Source organism: Lissotriton vulgaris, chromosome 2_1, assembly GCF_964263255.1.
Source record: "Lissotriton vulgaris chromosome 2_1, aLisVul1.2, whole genome shotgun sequence".
Taxonomy (NCBI): Eukaryota; Metazoa; Chordata; class Amphibia; order Caudata; family Salamandridae; genus Lissotriton; species Lissotriton vulgaris.
Window position 1 is genome coordinate 1,797,213,277 of NC_141687.1, and position 14,112 is coordinate 1,797,227,388.

A 14,112-nucleotide genomic window follows, 5' to 3' on the forward strand; every position below is an offset into this window, starting at 1 on the left:
GACATTTGCCAGGCGGCTACGTGGGCCTCGCTGCACACCTTTGCGAGGCACTACTGCCTGGACAGTCAAGTCCGGAGGGATGGCTTCTTTGGCCGTTCTGTCCTCCAGGACTTTCTGGTGTAGTATTGTATTGGTTCGCAGACCCACCACCGGGGTTGGTATTGCTGGGGTATGTATTCTAAGGTAAGGAATCTAACACTAACGTGTTTCTTTCAGATGAACAAGTTACTTACCTTCGGTAACGATATATCTGTAAGAAACATTAGTTAGTGTTAGATTCCTTACCGAACCCACCCATCCTCCCCGTTCTGCGAACTGATACCTAGGGTTAAGGACATCCCTTTCAGGGCCCTAGTTTTACATGGCACCAGTGTTGGTTCTCTCATGGCTCTGCGTCTCCTGGCGCGGAAAAGCTGTGTACAAAGAACTGACGTCAGCGCGCGGAGGCGGCGTCTATATACTCCAGCGACGTCATCACGGCGCACGACGCCGACGACGGACGCGGAGCCGCAGGGGACGCCTGCAGACGACGCCTACCGACGCGCAGGGGTACTGCTACGCAAAAGTTTCCGGATCCAGACTGACGCCTGGGGATATTCTAAGGTAAGGAATCTAACACTAACTAATGTTTCTTACAGATATATCGTTACCGAAGGTAAGTAACTTGTTCATTAGTTCATTTCTGAAGCTTGCCTATTCAAGATAAGGTCTTATCAAAGAGAGATGGCTGTTAGAGAAACCAGGAATTTCTTACCTCGTTTCGCATAAAGGGGTACAGCTCCGCAAAAACGCTATTACTTTTTCCTTTTTAAGAAAAATAACTTGTGAGTCCCAGATGGCCATGACTTCCTGTGGAGGGTGCGGTCAACCCGAGTAACGGAAAGGGCTCTATTAGGTCTGCAGCACTGCTAGCACTGTGATTACATAGGGCCAGGGTCAGTGTATACAGTGCATTTTTGCCCTCGTGTGTCTATTCAGTAAAACTACAGCAACAGAGAGTTAACATGAAATAGATTGCAAAAGAAACACAACTTTGCTATGTAATAGCTCTCGCAATTGCGAAATTTTGAGCTATTGGCATTGTAAATGGCAATGCCTTTTATAATAATAAGACATTGCCATTTACAATACGAATAGATCCAAGTTTGGCAAAACCAAGACCTATTGTTTTGCATAGCGCGGTGTCCTTAAATTTGCCCTGCGCTCACCATTGATGTTAAATAAATGAAACCGAGCACGGTGTCCCTGAAGCTATGCGTTATGGAATGTATGTATGTGGTGTGTAGTGGAATTGTGTGTGTTGGACTGGATTATTTGTGTGGCATTGAATTGTGTGGTGTTGCTTGGATTTGAATAGTGGAATTGTGGCATGACGTGCCATGGAATGATATGGATAATAAATATGTGGTGTTGAGTGTACTGGAATTATGTGGAGTGGAATTGTGTTATGGAGTGTAATTATGAGGAATGATAATTTGTGTTGTGGAGTGGTATGTTCTGGAGTTTAATTTTATTATGTGCTGTTGAATCTTTTGTGGCATGATATGGAATTGTGTGGTGTGGAAAGGTTGTATGTGTAATTGTGTTGTTGAGTTGTATTATGTGGTTTGGGGTCGAAATATGTGGTGTAGATTACAAATGTGGAATTGAATTGTGTGGTGTGTGAACTGTATGGATAGGATTTCCAGTTTGATACTAAAAAGAAGAAATAGGTAGGAGCTAAGATTCAGATCTGTGTGTTTGGGTGTTAAAAAAAAAAGAAAGAGTTAGAGCTATTGGGATTGTAAATGTTTCGCCATATGTTATGGACTGGAGTGGATGTAGTGGAATTTTGTGAGTTGTATTAGAATTGTTAGTTGTGGCATTGTGTAGCATGGAATTGTCTGCCATAGAGTGGATTTGTGTAGTGGAATTATGTGGCATGGTATGCAGTTGTATTATGAGGATAGTTTTTGTCTTTGAGTGTATTGGAATTATGTGAAGTGGGATTGTGTGTAATGAAGTGTAATTATGATGAATGACATTTTGTGTTATATAGTGGAGTTTAATTCTGTGGTGTGCTGGTGAATTTTATGGTATGATGTTGAATTGTAAATGTAAAAATGTAAATTGATATTTGTATAGCGCACTACTCACCCGCAAGGGTCTCATGGCGCTTGTACGAATACCGCTGTGGAACCCATCCTGGCTTTCCCTGTGAGGCGTCCACTCCTGGGCAGCCCCAAGGTGGAGGCCAGGCATCCTTAGCGTTGTGGGGGCCGTTGTGGAGATTAAGCAAGCTATTGCCCAGAGTTGCAGAGTGGGACTCCATGATTGGAATAGGCACCGAGGCAAGAATTATCTGGTCCGTGGAATTTTGAGCCCAAGACCCGCCGAGGCGGGGAATTGAACCCTGGTCCCGGGCCAGACCTCTGCATCAGGGTCTGCCGCTCTAACCATTGAGCCTCACTTCTGTGTTGTAAATTGGCTATATGTGGTGTATAGGGTAATTGTGTTGTGGGGTGTTAGTGTTTTTTTTAATTTGTGGTGTCGAATGGATTTGTGTGGAGTTGAATAGTCTGGCATGGAACAGTGAGGTATAGAGTGAAATTGTGTTGAGTGGTATTATGTGGCATGGTGTGGAGTTTTTTATGTGGATTGTTATGTGGTATAGAGTGGATGTGTGTGATATGTGCTTATGTGGCATTGAGTAGTGTATAATCTGATGGAGTTGAATTATGTGGTGCTGAGTAGTATGTGGATTGTAAATGTTGTGTGGTGTGGTTGTATGGATTAGCATTGTATTGAGTGGTTTTACGTAGAGGCATTGCGTAGAGTGGTTTGGCGTGGAGTTGCGTACAGTGGAGTGCAGATGTGTAGCATTGTGTGCAGTGCAGTTGGTTGGAGTGGTGTTGCATAGAGGAGTGGGATAGTGGTGCTGCCTGGAGGAGTGGTGCTGCATGGAGGATTGGTGCTGCGTCGAGTGGTGCTGCGTCGAGTAGCATTGTGTGAGTGGCGCTGCATTGATTGACGCTGCATGGATTGCAGTTGTGTAGAGTGGGGCGGCATTGCGTAGAGTGGGGTGCAGTTTCGCTGAGTGGCATTGTGCGAAGTAGCATAGAGTGGCGCACGGTGGTATAGAGTAGAGTGCCATTGCATGGATTGGCATTGCATTGAGTGGTGTTGCGTGTAGTGGCATTGCATTGAGCTGAGGTAAAGCAGAGTGGAGGGAGTAAAGCAGAGTAGCGGGGAGTGGAGTAAAGCAGAGTGGCGTTGAGTGGAGAAAGGCAGAGTGGTGGAGAATGGAGTAAAGCATGTACAAAAATTATAGTATGATTATTTCATTTTTCCTTCATTATTTTAAAACTTTTTATCAGCCCAAACACTGAAGACTCCTTGTCGCATCCTTCTCGCTTATAATCAATCTAAGGTGCAAGTACATTACAAAGTGAAAGCGTGCTAAAAATAGTTTAAAGGCTTTAAAATACAGAATTGACTGGATAAGCACCTTTAGAAAGTTTGTAGTCGCTGAAGAGTAAATTAGCAAAATAGAAAGTCTGTAATGGTACGAGATGGAAGAATCCTGTGTAGCTGTGCTTAGCTATAAAGATTGTTACTATCTTTCTAACCTGCATATGTTTTTTTTATTGACACATTTGGGGGGTGTAGGGTGTAAGAGGTAAGGAAATTACAAAGATGCAAGACTTCTCAATAATAAAAGTAGATACTGTGCAAAGAATAAATAAACCAACCTGGCATGTTTTCTGGTGTAGCAGCAGCAGTGTTTTCTTTTAAAAGGAGGCAGTTTTCTTTTTGTTAAGGTCAATGGTTTCTCAAGAGCTGCAATCAAGCAACTCCACAAAGGGGGAGGGCGGACAGAGAACAGAGTAGCCTGCAAGGAATTTGCCTCACACTTTATACCACTATTTCTAGTAAATCAGCCCTGTGCGATGGCACACAAGGGTGACCTCAATGTCACCAATTCACAAATGGAAGGCTCCCTCACTTGTCACAACGCCAGCCCCAAGAACTCAGTCCGCCAGACTCTTATTATCTCCTTCGACAAGTAACATGATCTTTGGATACAACCTTCACATCATATAGGCCTACCTGTCCACCCCACTCCCCGTCATTCAAGATGCACTAGTCTGAGTAGCATCTAAATTTAACATTGAAGTTGATACTCCACAGCCATCACGGTCTGTGATACTTGAAACCTAGCAACCTAGAACTACACAAGGCCTTTTTTATCTTGCTCCGAGGCCTTATGGATATCGTTCAAGAAAAATTCCTTACTGCAGCCACAGTAAAATCTGGAACGCCGTGGCTGTTGAAAAAAATGCAAACCTCCGCCACAAGATCTAGGCTTCATCAAAACTGATCCTAAACCGATTTCTGTCATTGTGACAGCAGTGCAAATACGACACACTTCTGCTCTGGAGACCACAACACCACTGGACCACCACTGGACCAAGAGAGCAAAAAGATGGATGCCGTTGGGAAGAAAATGTGTGGCACAGCAGCTACACATTTATGCGATACCAATTCAGCAGCATTATTGGGCAGATACCATCTGGAGATTTTGGAAGGGTTGAAATCATATATGGCTGACCTGCCAGATCACAGGCAACAAGACAATCTATAGTTGAAAAAAGAGGGTTCCCTAATTTCAACTAAGTCCATCAGTGCCGCAGTGGACTCCATGGAGGTTTAGGCCACTGATTTTTCACAAGGCATTTCTTTGTAGCATACATCTTGGTTAAGACTTTACGCTTTAAAACCAGACACCCTTATAAAGATTGCCAACTTGCCTTTTTTTGCAGCCCCCCCTCGGACAGCAAACAGAGGAGCAAATGCTTCCAATGAAGCTGCAACACTCAAAGAAGTGGGCTTCTACCATAGGGTTCAAAAACCTAGTTGTCCCTATCCATATCTAGAACAATGACTGTCTCAAAGGCCATTTCAGAGCCGATACCAGAGGAGGCGATACTCACCATATAAGCCCTTGCAGACCAAGGGACAAAAATCTCGGTAAAACTATGAGGATCACATACCTCTTCCACAATGTCCCTCTCCAGTTGGGGGCGCAGTAACATTTTAGCTGGAAAAGCGGAACAATATATCAGACATATGGGTCCCAAATATTATTCAGAATGGCTGTGCACTCAGTTTCACAAGCATTCCACCACCAGTCCCTCCACAGCAAGTCATGACGGCCTAATTACGTGACCTTAGACAAGAAACAGCTCTCCTACTGCCGAACAAATCAATAAAAAAGTACTTCAACATCAAAAGAACAAAGTGATTTACTAGACGTATTTTCTTGTCATAAAGGAAAATCAGCTCAGTCAGTTCTGGCCAATTCTGTATCTCAGGTCCCTCAACAAATGTCTAAAGAAAGAGAAATGTTACTGCTCCCAAGTAACGATTGGCTCTGTGCAGTATACTTTCAGGACATGTACTTTCACATTCCTTTACTACCTCATCACAGACTGTTTCTGAGGTTTGTGGTAGGTGCGCACCACTATCCGTATGTAGCACTTCCTTTTGGTCTAGTGTCCTCTCCACTGACTCTTTTCAAATGCATGACAATGGTAGCAGCACAACTAAGAAAATTAATTATTTTCGTATATCCATACCTGGACGACTGGCTCATAAGAACAGATTCTTCTCACAAAGCGAAAGAAGACTATACTACAACAACAACATTTCTTCTTTCAAAACTGTGTCTCCAGGTCAATGTAGAAAAGTCCATGTTAACACCAGTTGAGTGTCTCACCTTTGGCTAATGACCCCAGACACTCAAAACGAAAGTTCGTATCCTTCGGAGGAGAGCGAGTTATCAATTCAAATGAAATGTATTAAAATCTTGCAGCGGACCAAACCAACAGTTCGCAAGGTAGCCTCTCTTCTAGGATCAATGGCATCCTGCATCACTTTAGTCCCGAAGGCACGCCTGCATATGAGGCATCTCCAAATGTGCCTAGAATATCAGTGATCTCGGAGGACCATTCTCTGGGGAAGATTGTATTCGCCTGACAATCCATGCACATCTCTCTTTTGGTGGGCCGACTCTTAGTCTACTGATGGGGGTACAGTTTCAGAAAATAACATCTCAGTCTAACATCACAGATGCTTCACTGGCTGGGTGGGTATAAATCTGTTAGCACTGAAAGCAGTTCTTCACTCTCTCAGAGCTTTCCTTCTGTCTCTGCAATCAAAGGACCTTATGATTCAAACAATCAACACCTCCACCATGTTTTACATCAAGAAACAAGATGCACCAAGGTGATGTCTGTGCTTAAGAGGACCCAGTTGAAAGATATAGCCCTTAACATTCATATTTCTTTGCCCACTGGTCAAGAAACTGCCCCAAAAGATCTGATAGCCTGTTCCACTAGGGCTAAGGCCTCTCTCAATGGGCTGGCACAAGAAGTGCCTACCCTTGATAGCTGATAAGCTGCGTAGTGGGTGTCTGTGTATATGATAACAAAATGCTGACAGCCTGTTCCATCCAGAAGGACACTTAGTTTGCAAGACATTTTGGTATGATCCCATAACCCTCCACCTTTGGGAGGTGCTGCTTTGATAGCTGTTTCTATCTGCAAAGTTCTCAACTTAAAACAGTTATCAGAAGAACAATTTAATTACCTTCACTTATGCTGTTTCTGGTAGGTACTCTGCCATCTGAAGATTCCTCACTGCTCTCGTTCGTCTCCCCCTTCTGTGGATTGTCCTCTTTTTGAGATCTAAAAAGATCACAACTTAGTACTTTCTCCCTTACCAACAATTTATCTCACTCTGCATCTGAATGTGCAGAAAGGGTGAACACAAGGAACTGATATCCGCGTGAGTCAGTGCTGAGCTGTACTATGCCACCCATAGTCACGTATGACTGCCGCTACAAAGTTTCCCTGAATCATGTCTGGTGCTTTGGCTCTATTCTAAGGTGAGGAATTTTTAGATGTATTATCCACCAGAAATAGTATTACCAGAGATAAGTAAGTTGTTCTTTAAAACTTTTGTCAGCTTCTAGTTGATTAAGCATCCTTCAAAAATCTATTTCTTTAATGAAAGGTTTCATCAAAAACTCTTAAGGCAAATACGTACTGCTTTTAGTCATGTTAAGTGCATAAGGAATATTACTTAATGGGATTTTGTTCCCGGGTATATATATTTTTTTGCATACATAGAAACATCTTTTTCATGGTTGTGGATTCTGATTGATATAATTTTTTTTTACAGATTTCCACAAACCACTTAGTGCTGGGAAAAACATTTTATTAAGGTTCTGACCCTGCTGAGCATTTTTTTCTGTTAGCAACCAATAACGTAGCAACCAGTCAAGATTTAGGAAAATAGCAACTTAATTTATTGCTCATGTATGGGGCATACGCAATTTCCTTTTAATACATACCTCAATTATACCTTTTATAATGCAGTGAAATAACAATGCATTATAACATGCAAACAGAGTCTTCATGGTGCTAAGCAGTATCCAGGTATTTCTGTTGAATTAAGTCCAAAATTAAGAACTAATACTTGTTAATAACCTTTGGTTGATTTTTGCATTGTGAAACACAGAGTGGTATATTTCTTTAAAAAGGCAGTTTTTATACGATCTACCAATAACACAACTTACTTTTTCAGACTGTTCATGATGGAAGACAATTTATGAAGTTTATTGATCCAAAATTAGGTGTTGCCCTACCAGAAAGAGACTATGGAGGAAATTGTCTCATTTATGATCCTGACAATAAAACGGATCCATATCACAATCTGTGGGTAAGAATTTTATATTCTTGTTCAGGTCTTAACAGATGCATTCACATTTCAATGTTGGGCACATTGCTAATGATACTGGGAGAGTCTTTTTGCTTCCAGTTGAAGTTTTAAAATGATGACCTTAATACAACGTTGTATGAGTAGCAATAATTGTTCATGAAATGAATATATGATCCAAAGGAATGCGTCCTAAAACCCTGATCACTAATGCCTTTTTATGCAGTAGTGCTATATAAAACTGTTAAATACATTAAATGTTCACATCCGATTCTTCCCATAAAATCTTAACCATTCTGATTAAAAAAGTTAAAAAGGAGCTGGGGAGGTAGTATAGTTGTGACTCAAGATCCTGCACGGAAATCCAAGAACCTGTGTTTGAATCTTTCATATTCATCTCAATATGCACAGCCTTCCTGGGAACCCTTAATCTGAATATCAATCCCATTCCTAGGTTAAAGGTATCCTCAGCGGTGTAGAAAGTTTAAGCGATACGCGGCTATCTAGGTCATAAACCACATATGTGACCACAAGTAAGTTCTTCTGTTGTTTTCAATTCCAGAATCACAGAGGTGATTCATACAAATGATTTCCTGAGGAAAGGTATTGTCAAACCAAATGCGCTCCTAAAACAGAGCAAGCTTCTCTCACGGGTGAAGTAAATTAAATGGGATTGCAACACCTTCAATCGAAATGTAATGGTATTAGTATATCATCCATTTGAGTCACTGACAGACATAGCCGGCCACCTCAGATTAAAAGCCACAACTGGCCAGCTGGTTTCTGTCTAAACCTACACATACAAAATAAATGTAATGAAAGAAAAAAATAACTGATTCACTAGTGGGCATGACAAATTAAACACATGGACTAATAAATGGTAGAAACATTACAGTTGCTCTCTAGATTGACTTTCATAGCTAGAAGACATCCTGTACCAAAGCAAGAAGGGCAGACTGTTGCACAAGGATTGCAGGTCCACCAGTTCTGCTTGATAAATGTTAAAGGTTTGCAGAGACGTGATTATGCAAAACCCTCATCTACAACACCTACTCCATTAAGTGGCATTTATCACAACCATATTACCTGTCATGGCTTAGCCTCATCCATTTGCTTTGCCACGAAATTTCAGCTATGATAATTCTTCTATTAGTTTACATTTGCCAAGGACTAAGAAATTGACAATGTGATGGCTTTCTTAAAAAAACATCTCCTTTGCCTTCTGACAGCAATTTAAGAATTCCTCATCCTGGCCTTCCTGGCCCCTTTTCATAACAATGGCCATGAGAGCCTCTCTATTCATATTGAAGTTCTCCAAAAGTTCAATCATGTTATCACCACATCCCTCCTCAAAAATACCAACGGTAGGTCCAGAAATACTGTTTTACTACAGCTCTATCAGGCCTTCCAGGAGCTCTATAAGAAGTGGTGACTGGTTGAATGTCTTGCCATTCTAAATCCAATAACGCGCCAAGTGCTAAAGTTGCTTTTGTTCTTGCTTTGGAGATGATCTACTTACCACTGAGATAGAGGTCTAGCATGGAAAAAGATATTACTGAACCTGTCTGCATCATTCAGCAGTATTGATCACAAAGTACTGCTTCAATTTCATTTTGTGGTTTCTGGCAACAGAATTCAGGAGCACTGAGCTCGCCTTTTTTTGTGAAAAAATCTTTCCAAACTTGAATTTAAAGCCTTTTGCTTGATGTTTTTTGGCATTGGCATTTATTACTGTCTGCTGATGGGATTTCACAAAGAGATATGCCATATCTCTTTGTGAAATGTCCCTCCTGTGGTAGGAAGACAGCACAGGTTTATTCACACAGTGTCTGTTTAGTTGGTCTTTCTGATTCACATCTTCAGAGAAGTATCTCTACTATTAGATGTCTGGGAGAATTCTTGAGGACAGAGAGAGGATTCACAGTTTGGAAACACCATCCAAAGCAGTTCATACTATACAGCAACAGAAATACAAGGCTGTAGATCAAGACCATCTTTTTACATGGTGTTACCCAGAGCCGTATTCTATTATTGTTTCTGCAGCTAGGGAATACCATTGTACTTCATTATCCTCTACAGTTCCTATTAAAAAAGATAATACATACCTAGATCCTGTAGGAAGTAAGATGTGTGGCACATATGCTACTGTTGTGAAAATTGTCAGTGCAACAGCTTAAATGGTAGATATAATTGATCTCTGCGCAAATCATGCTTTTTTCTTCACACTTTGGTTTCCACCTTCAATGCATTGGAAAAACAAACCACAAAGAATGGAGATAAAGGGAATTGTAAATAAGAGGTAAGCATAGTGATCAAGAAAAGTAAGACAATTTTTACAGTCTCTTGCAATCAAAATATATTATGTGCTCCTATAATTCTTGGATTCCTGGAGGATATTGTTGCAAGTGTTGTGTAAACTATTTGTAACTAGTAAATGTGTTGCATGGATGGGCGGGGGGGGAACAATACAACATACGATCTGCAAGGATCCTCTCTGTGATTGTGACAGAGAATGCATCAGTGAGGGACTGAATCTGAATTATTTGTGTTGTAAGTCTGTAAATCTCTTCTCCTTTCTCCTCTAAAAGCTCAGTGGGGAATCTTGTGCTATAAGGTTCGGATACAGCAATATTTGAAGGGTTCTTGTAGGGGAAAGAAAGTTGCAGTTATAAATCTCCCCTCAACTATTCAACATCCACATGCAACCCCTCACTACCATACTCAAAGAAGCCAACATACCCTTCCATCTGTATGCCGATGATACACGATCTACTTAGAAATCTCATCTTAAAAATCTCATCTGCGAAGGAAATTCAAAGACTCAATGAGAAAATTACAAAAAACAATTTGATGGACAGAATGTAGATCAATGTCTTACATTCACCCCAGTACAAGGATCTGGGCCTAAATCCATCGTTTTTTGCACTCCACACCACCCTGGGTTAGATAATGGCTTTATGCAAATCAGCTCTGACCCTGTGCCCCATGGGAACAGTCCAGTCCGAACTACACAGCCATATCTTTCCCAGACCGGAATCAAGCATCTGAGGACCGGACCGGTTTCGAGGTAACACCTCTCATCAGCCAGGCTAGTTTGACTCCAGTGGTGTGGAGGCTCTGGGACCCACGTCTGAGCTACCCCAGTACACTCAGGGAGAAAATTACAAAAAACAATTTGATGGACAGAATGTAGATCAATGTCTTACATTCACCCCAGTACAAGGATCTGGGCCTAAATCCATCGTTTTTTGCACTCCACACCACCCTGGGTTAGATAATGGCTTTATGCAAATCAGCTCTGACCCTGTGCCCCATGGGAACAGTCCAGTCCGAACTACACAGCCATATCTTTCCCAGACCGGAATCAAGCATCCGAGGACCGGACCGGTTTCGAGGTAACACCTCATCAGCCCGGCTAGCTTGACTCCAGTGGTGTGGAGGCTCTGGGACCCACGTCTGAGCTACCCCAGTACACTCAGGGAGAAAATTACAAAAAACAATTTGATGGACAGAATGTAGATCAATGTCTTACATTCACCCCAGTACAAGGATCTGGGCCTAAATCCATCGTTTTTTGCACTCCACACCACCCTGGGTTAGATAATGGCTTTATGCAAATCAGCTCTGACCCTGTGCCCCATGGGAACAGTCCAGTCCGAACTACATTCGGTCCATCACCTGTTTTGTTTGTAATTGCCGCCATAAGTGCGCTGGGGATGCTCAGACGTGGGTCCCAGGCACTCCACACCACTGGAGTCAAGCTACCGGGCTGATGAGAGGTGTTACCTCGAAACCGGTCCGGTCCTCGGATGCTTGATTCCGTTCTGGGAAGGACATGGCTTTTGTAGTTCGGACTGGACTGTTCCCATGGGGCACAGGGTCAGAGCTGATTTGCATATCGCCATTGTCTAACCCAGGGTGGTGTGGTGTGCAAAAAAACGATGGATTTGGACCCAGATCTTTTGACTGGGTTGAATGTGTGACATTGATCCACATTCGGTCCATCACCTGTTTTGTTTGCATTTGCCGCCATAAGTGCGCTGGGGATGCTCAGACGTGGGTCCCAGGCACTCCACACCACTGGAGTCAAGCTAGCCGGGCTGATGAGAGGTGTTACCTCGAAACCGGTCCGGTCCTCGGATGCTTGATTCCGTTCTGGGAAGGACATGGCTTTTGTAGTTCGGACTGGACTGTTCCCATGGGGCACAGGGTCAGAGCTGATTTGCATATCGCCATTGTCTAATCCAGGGTGGTGTGGAGTGCAAAAAAACGATGGATTTGGGCCCAGATCTTTTGGCTGGGTTGAATGTGTGACATTGATCCACATTCGGTCCATCACCTGTTTTGTTTGCAATTGCCGCCATAGGTGCGCTGGGGATGCTCAGACGTGGGTCCCAGGCACTCCACACCACTGGAGTCAAGCTAGCCGGGCTGATGAGAGGTGTTACCTCGAAACCGGTCCGGTCCTCGGATGCTTGATTCCGTTCTGGGAAGGACATGGCTTTTGTAGTTCGGACTGGACTGTTCCCATGGGGCACAGGGTCAGAGCTGATTTGCATATCGCCATTGTCTAACCCAGGGTGGTGTGGTGTGCAAAAAAACGATGGATTTGGACCCAGATCTTTTGACTGGGTTGAATGTGTGACATTGATCCACATTCGGTCCATCACCTGTTTTGTTTGCATTTGCCGCCATAAGTGCGCTGGGGATGCTCAGACGTGGGTCCCAGGCACTCCACACCACTGGAGTCAAGCTAGCCGGGCTGATGAGAGGTGTTACCTCGAAACCGGTCCGGTCCTCGGATGCTTGATTCCGTTCTGGGAAGGACATGGCTTTTGTAGTTCGGACTGGACTGTTCCCATGGGGCACAGGGTCAGAGCTGATTTGCATATCGCCATTGTCTAATCCAGGGTGGTGTGGAGTGCAGAAAAACGATGGATTTGGACCCAGATCTTTTGACTGGGTTGAATGTGTGACATTGATCCACATTCGCATCATCCCATGTTTTGTTGCAATTGCCGCCATAAGTGCGCTGGGGATGCTCAGACGTGGGTCCCAGGCACTCCACACCACTGGAGTCAAGCTAGCCGGGCTGATGAGAGGTGTTACCTCGAAACCGGTCCGGTCCTCGGATGCTTGATTCCGTTCTGGGAAGGACATGGCTTTTGTAGTTCGGACTGGACTGTTCCCATGGGGCACAGGGTCAGAGCTGATTTGCATATCGCCATTGTCTAACCCAGGGTGGTGTGGAGTGCAAAAAAACGATGGATTTGCGCCCAGATCTTTTGACTGGGTTGAAAATGTGACATTGATCCACATTCGGTCCATCACCTGTTTTGTTTCCATTCAAAGACTCAATGGCATACTGAAGGAAGTGCAACTTTGGTTGACCAGCAATCACCTAAAACTGAATCCTGACAAAACTGAACTACTTCTCATATCAAACAAAGCAGACCCCCAAATGGTAGATTTGCTAAAAACTATAGATGCGCTCAAGGGAAACCTCACCCTGGCGGACTCTGTTAAATCACTAGGTATCACGCTGGACCCGAAACTGGACATGACCAATCATATAAAGAACTCGGCTAAGAGCACCTTCCTCAATCTAAAGTTATTGAACAAAATTAAACCTTTCATCCCACCTAAAGATCTCAAACAAGCCACTCAATCTTTGTTGCTGTCAAGACTAGACTACGGTAATGCAGCCCTCACAGGAATTCCAAAAGCACATCTTGCTCCCCTTAAAACCACTCAACGCGGCTGCCAGAATGGTCACTGGACTCAAGAAATACGAACACATCTCACCGGCACTCAGAGAACTCAAATAGCTCCCTGTCGAAATGAGGGCTAATTTCAGAACAGCTTGCCTTACTCACAAAGCCCTACACACAGGCAAACCTGAATACCTGGCTGTCAAACTCTAAAAAGCAGGTCCGAACAGGAACCTCAGAAGCTCAAACCCCCTTCTACTCATTCCACTGAAAGCTCGTAAACAAAAAACAGCAACCTCATTTGCAGGATACGCGCCCAAAATATGGAACTCTATTCCTCCCCACATCAGAACTAACCCCTCCTTTACGACTTTCAAAAGCCAGCTCAAAATCCTGTTCCTCGATCGATCCCTAGTGAACAGATAGGAGCTGCGGAGCGCTAAATAATTGACTCCGCACTCAACCGGACTCTATGCCACCCAGCCCTTCTCTGGCACTATGTCGTCTCAGTTTTTGTACTCCGAGATTGTCTCCATCATTGTATTTGTGTTTTAACATGTCCTAGAAGTATTGTAAAGTGCTCAGATACCCACCGGTCAGCGCTATATAAAACTCCGCAAATAAATAAGAAAATTTAAAA

At 43.3% G+C, this 14,112-nt stretch overlaps 1 protein-coding gene across 1 annotated transcript in view; it reads left to right on the forward strand.

The window, feature by feature from the left end:
* Positions 1-14,112, forward strand: part of PTDSS2 (phosphatidylserine synthase 2) — a 313,173-nt gene that overhangs the window by 93,153 nt on the left and 205,908 nt on the right. Inside the window, exon 5 of the mRNA XM_086957848.1 lies at positions 7,630-7,764. Coding sequence (XP_086813974.1) covers positions 7,630-7,764 — 135 coding nt within the window. The remainder of the gene's footprint in view (positions 1-7,629; positions 7,765-14,112) is intronic.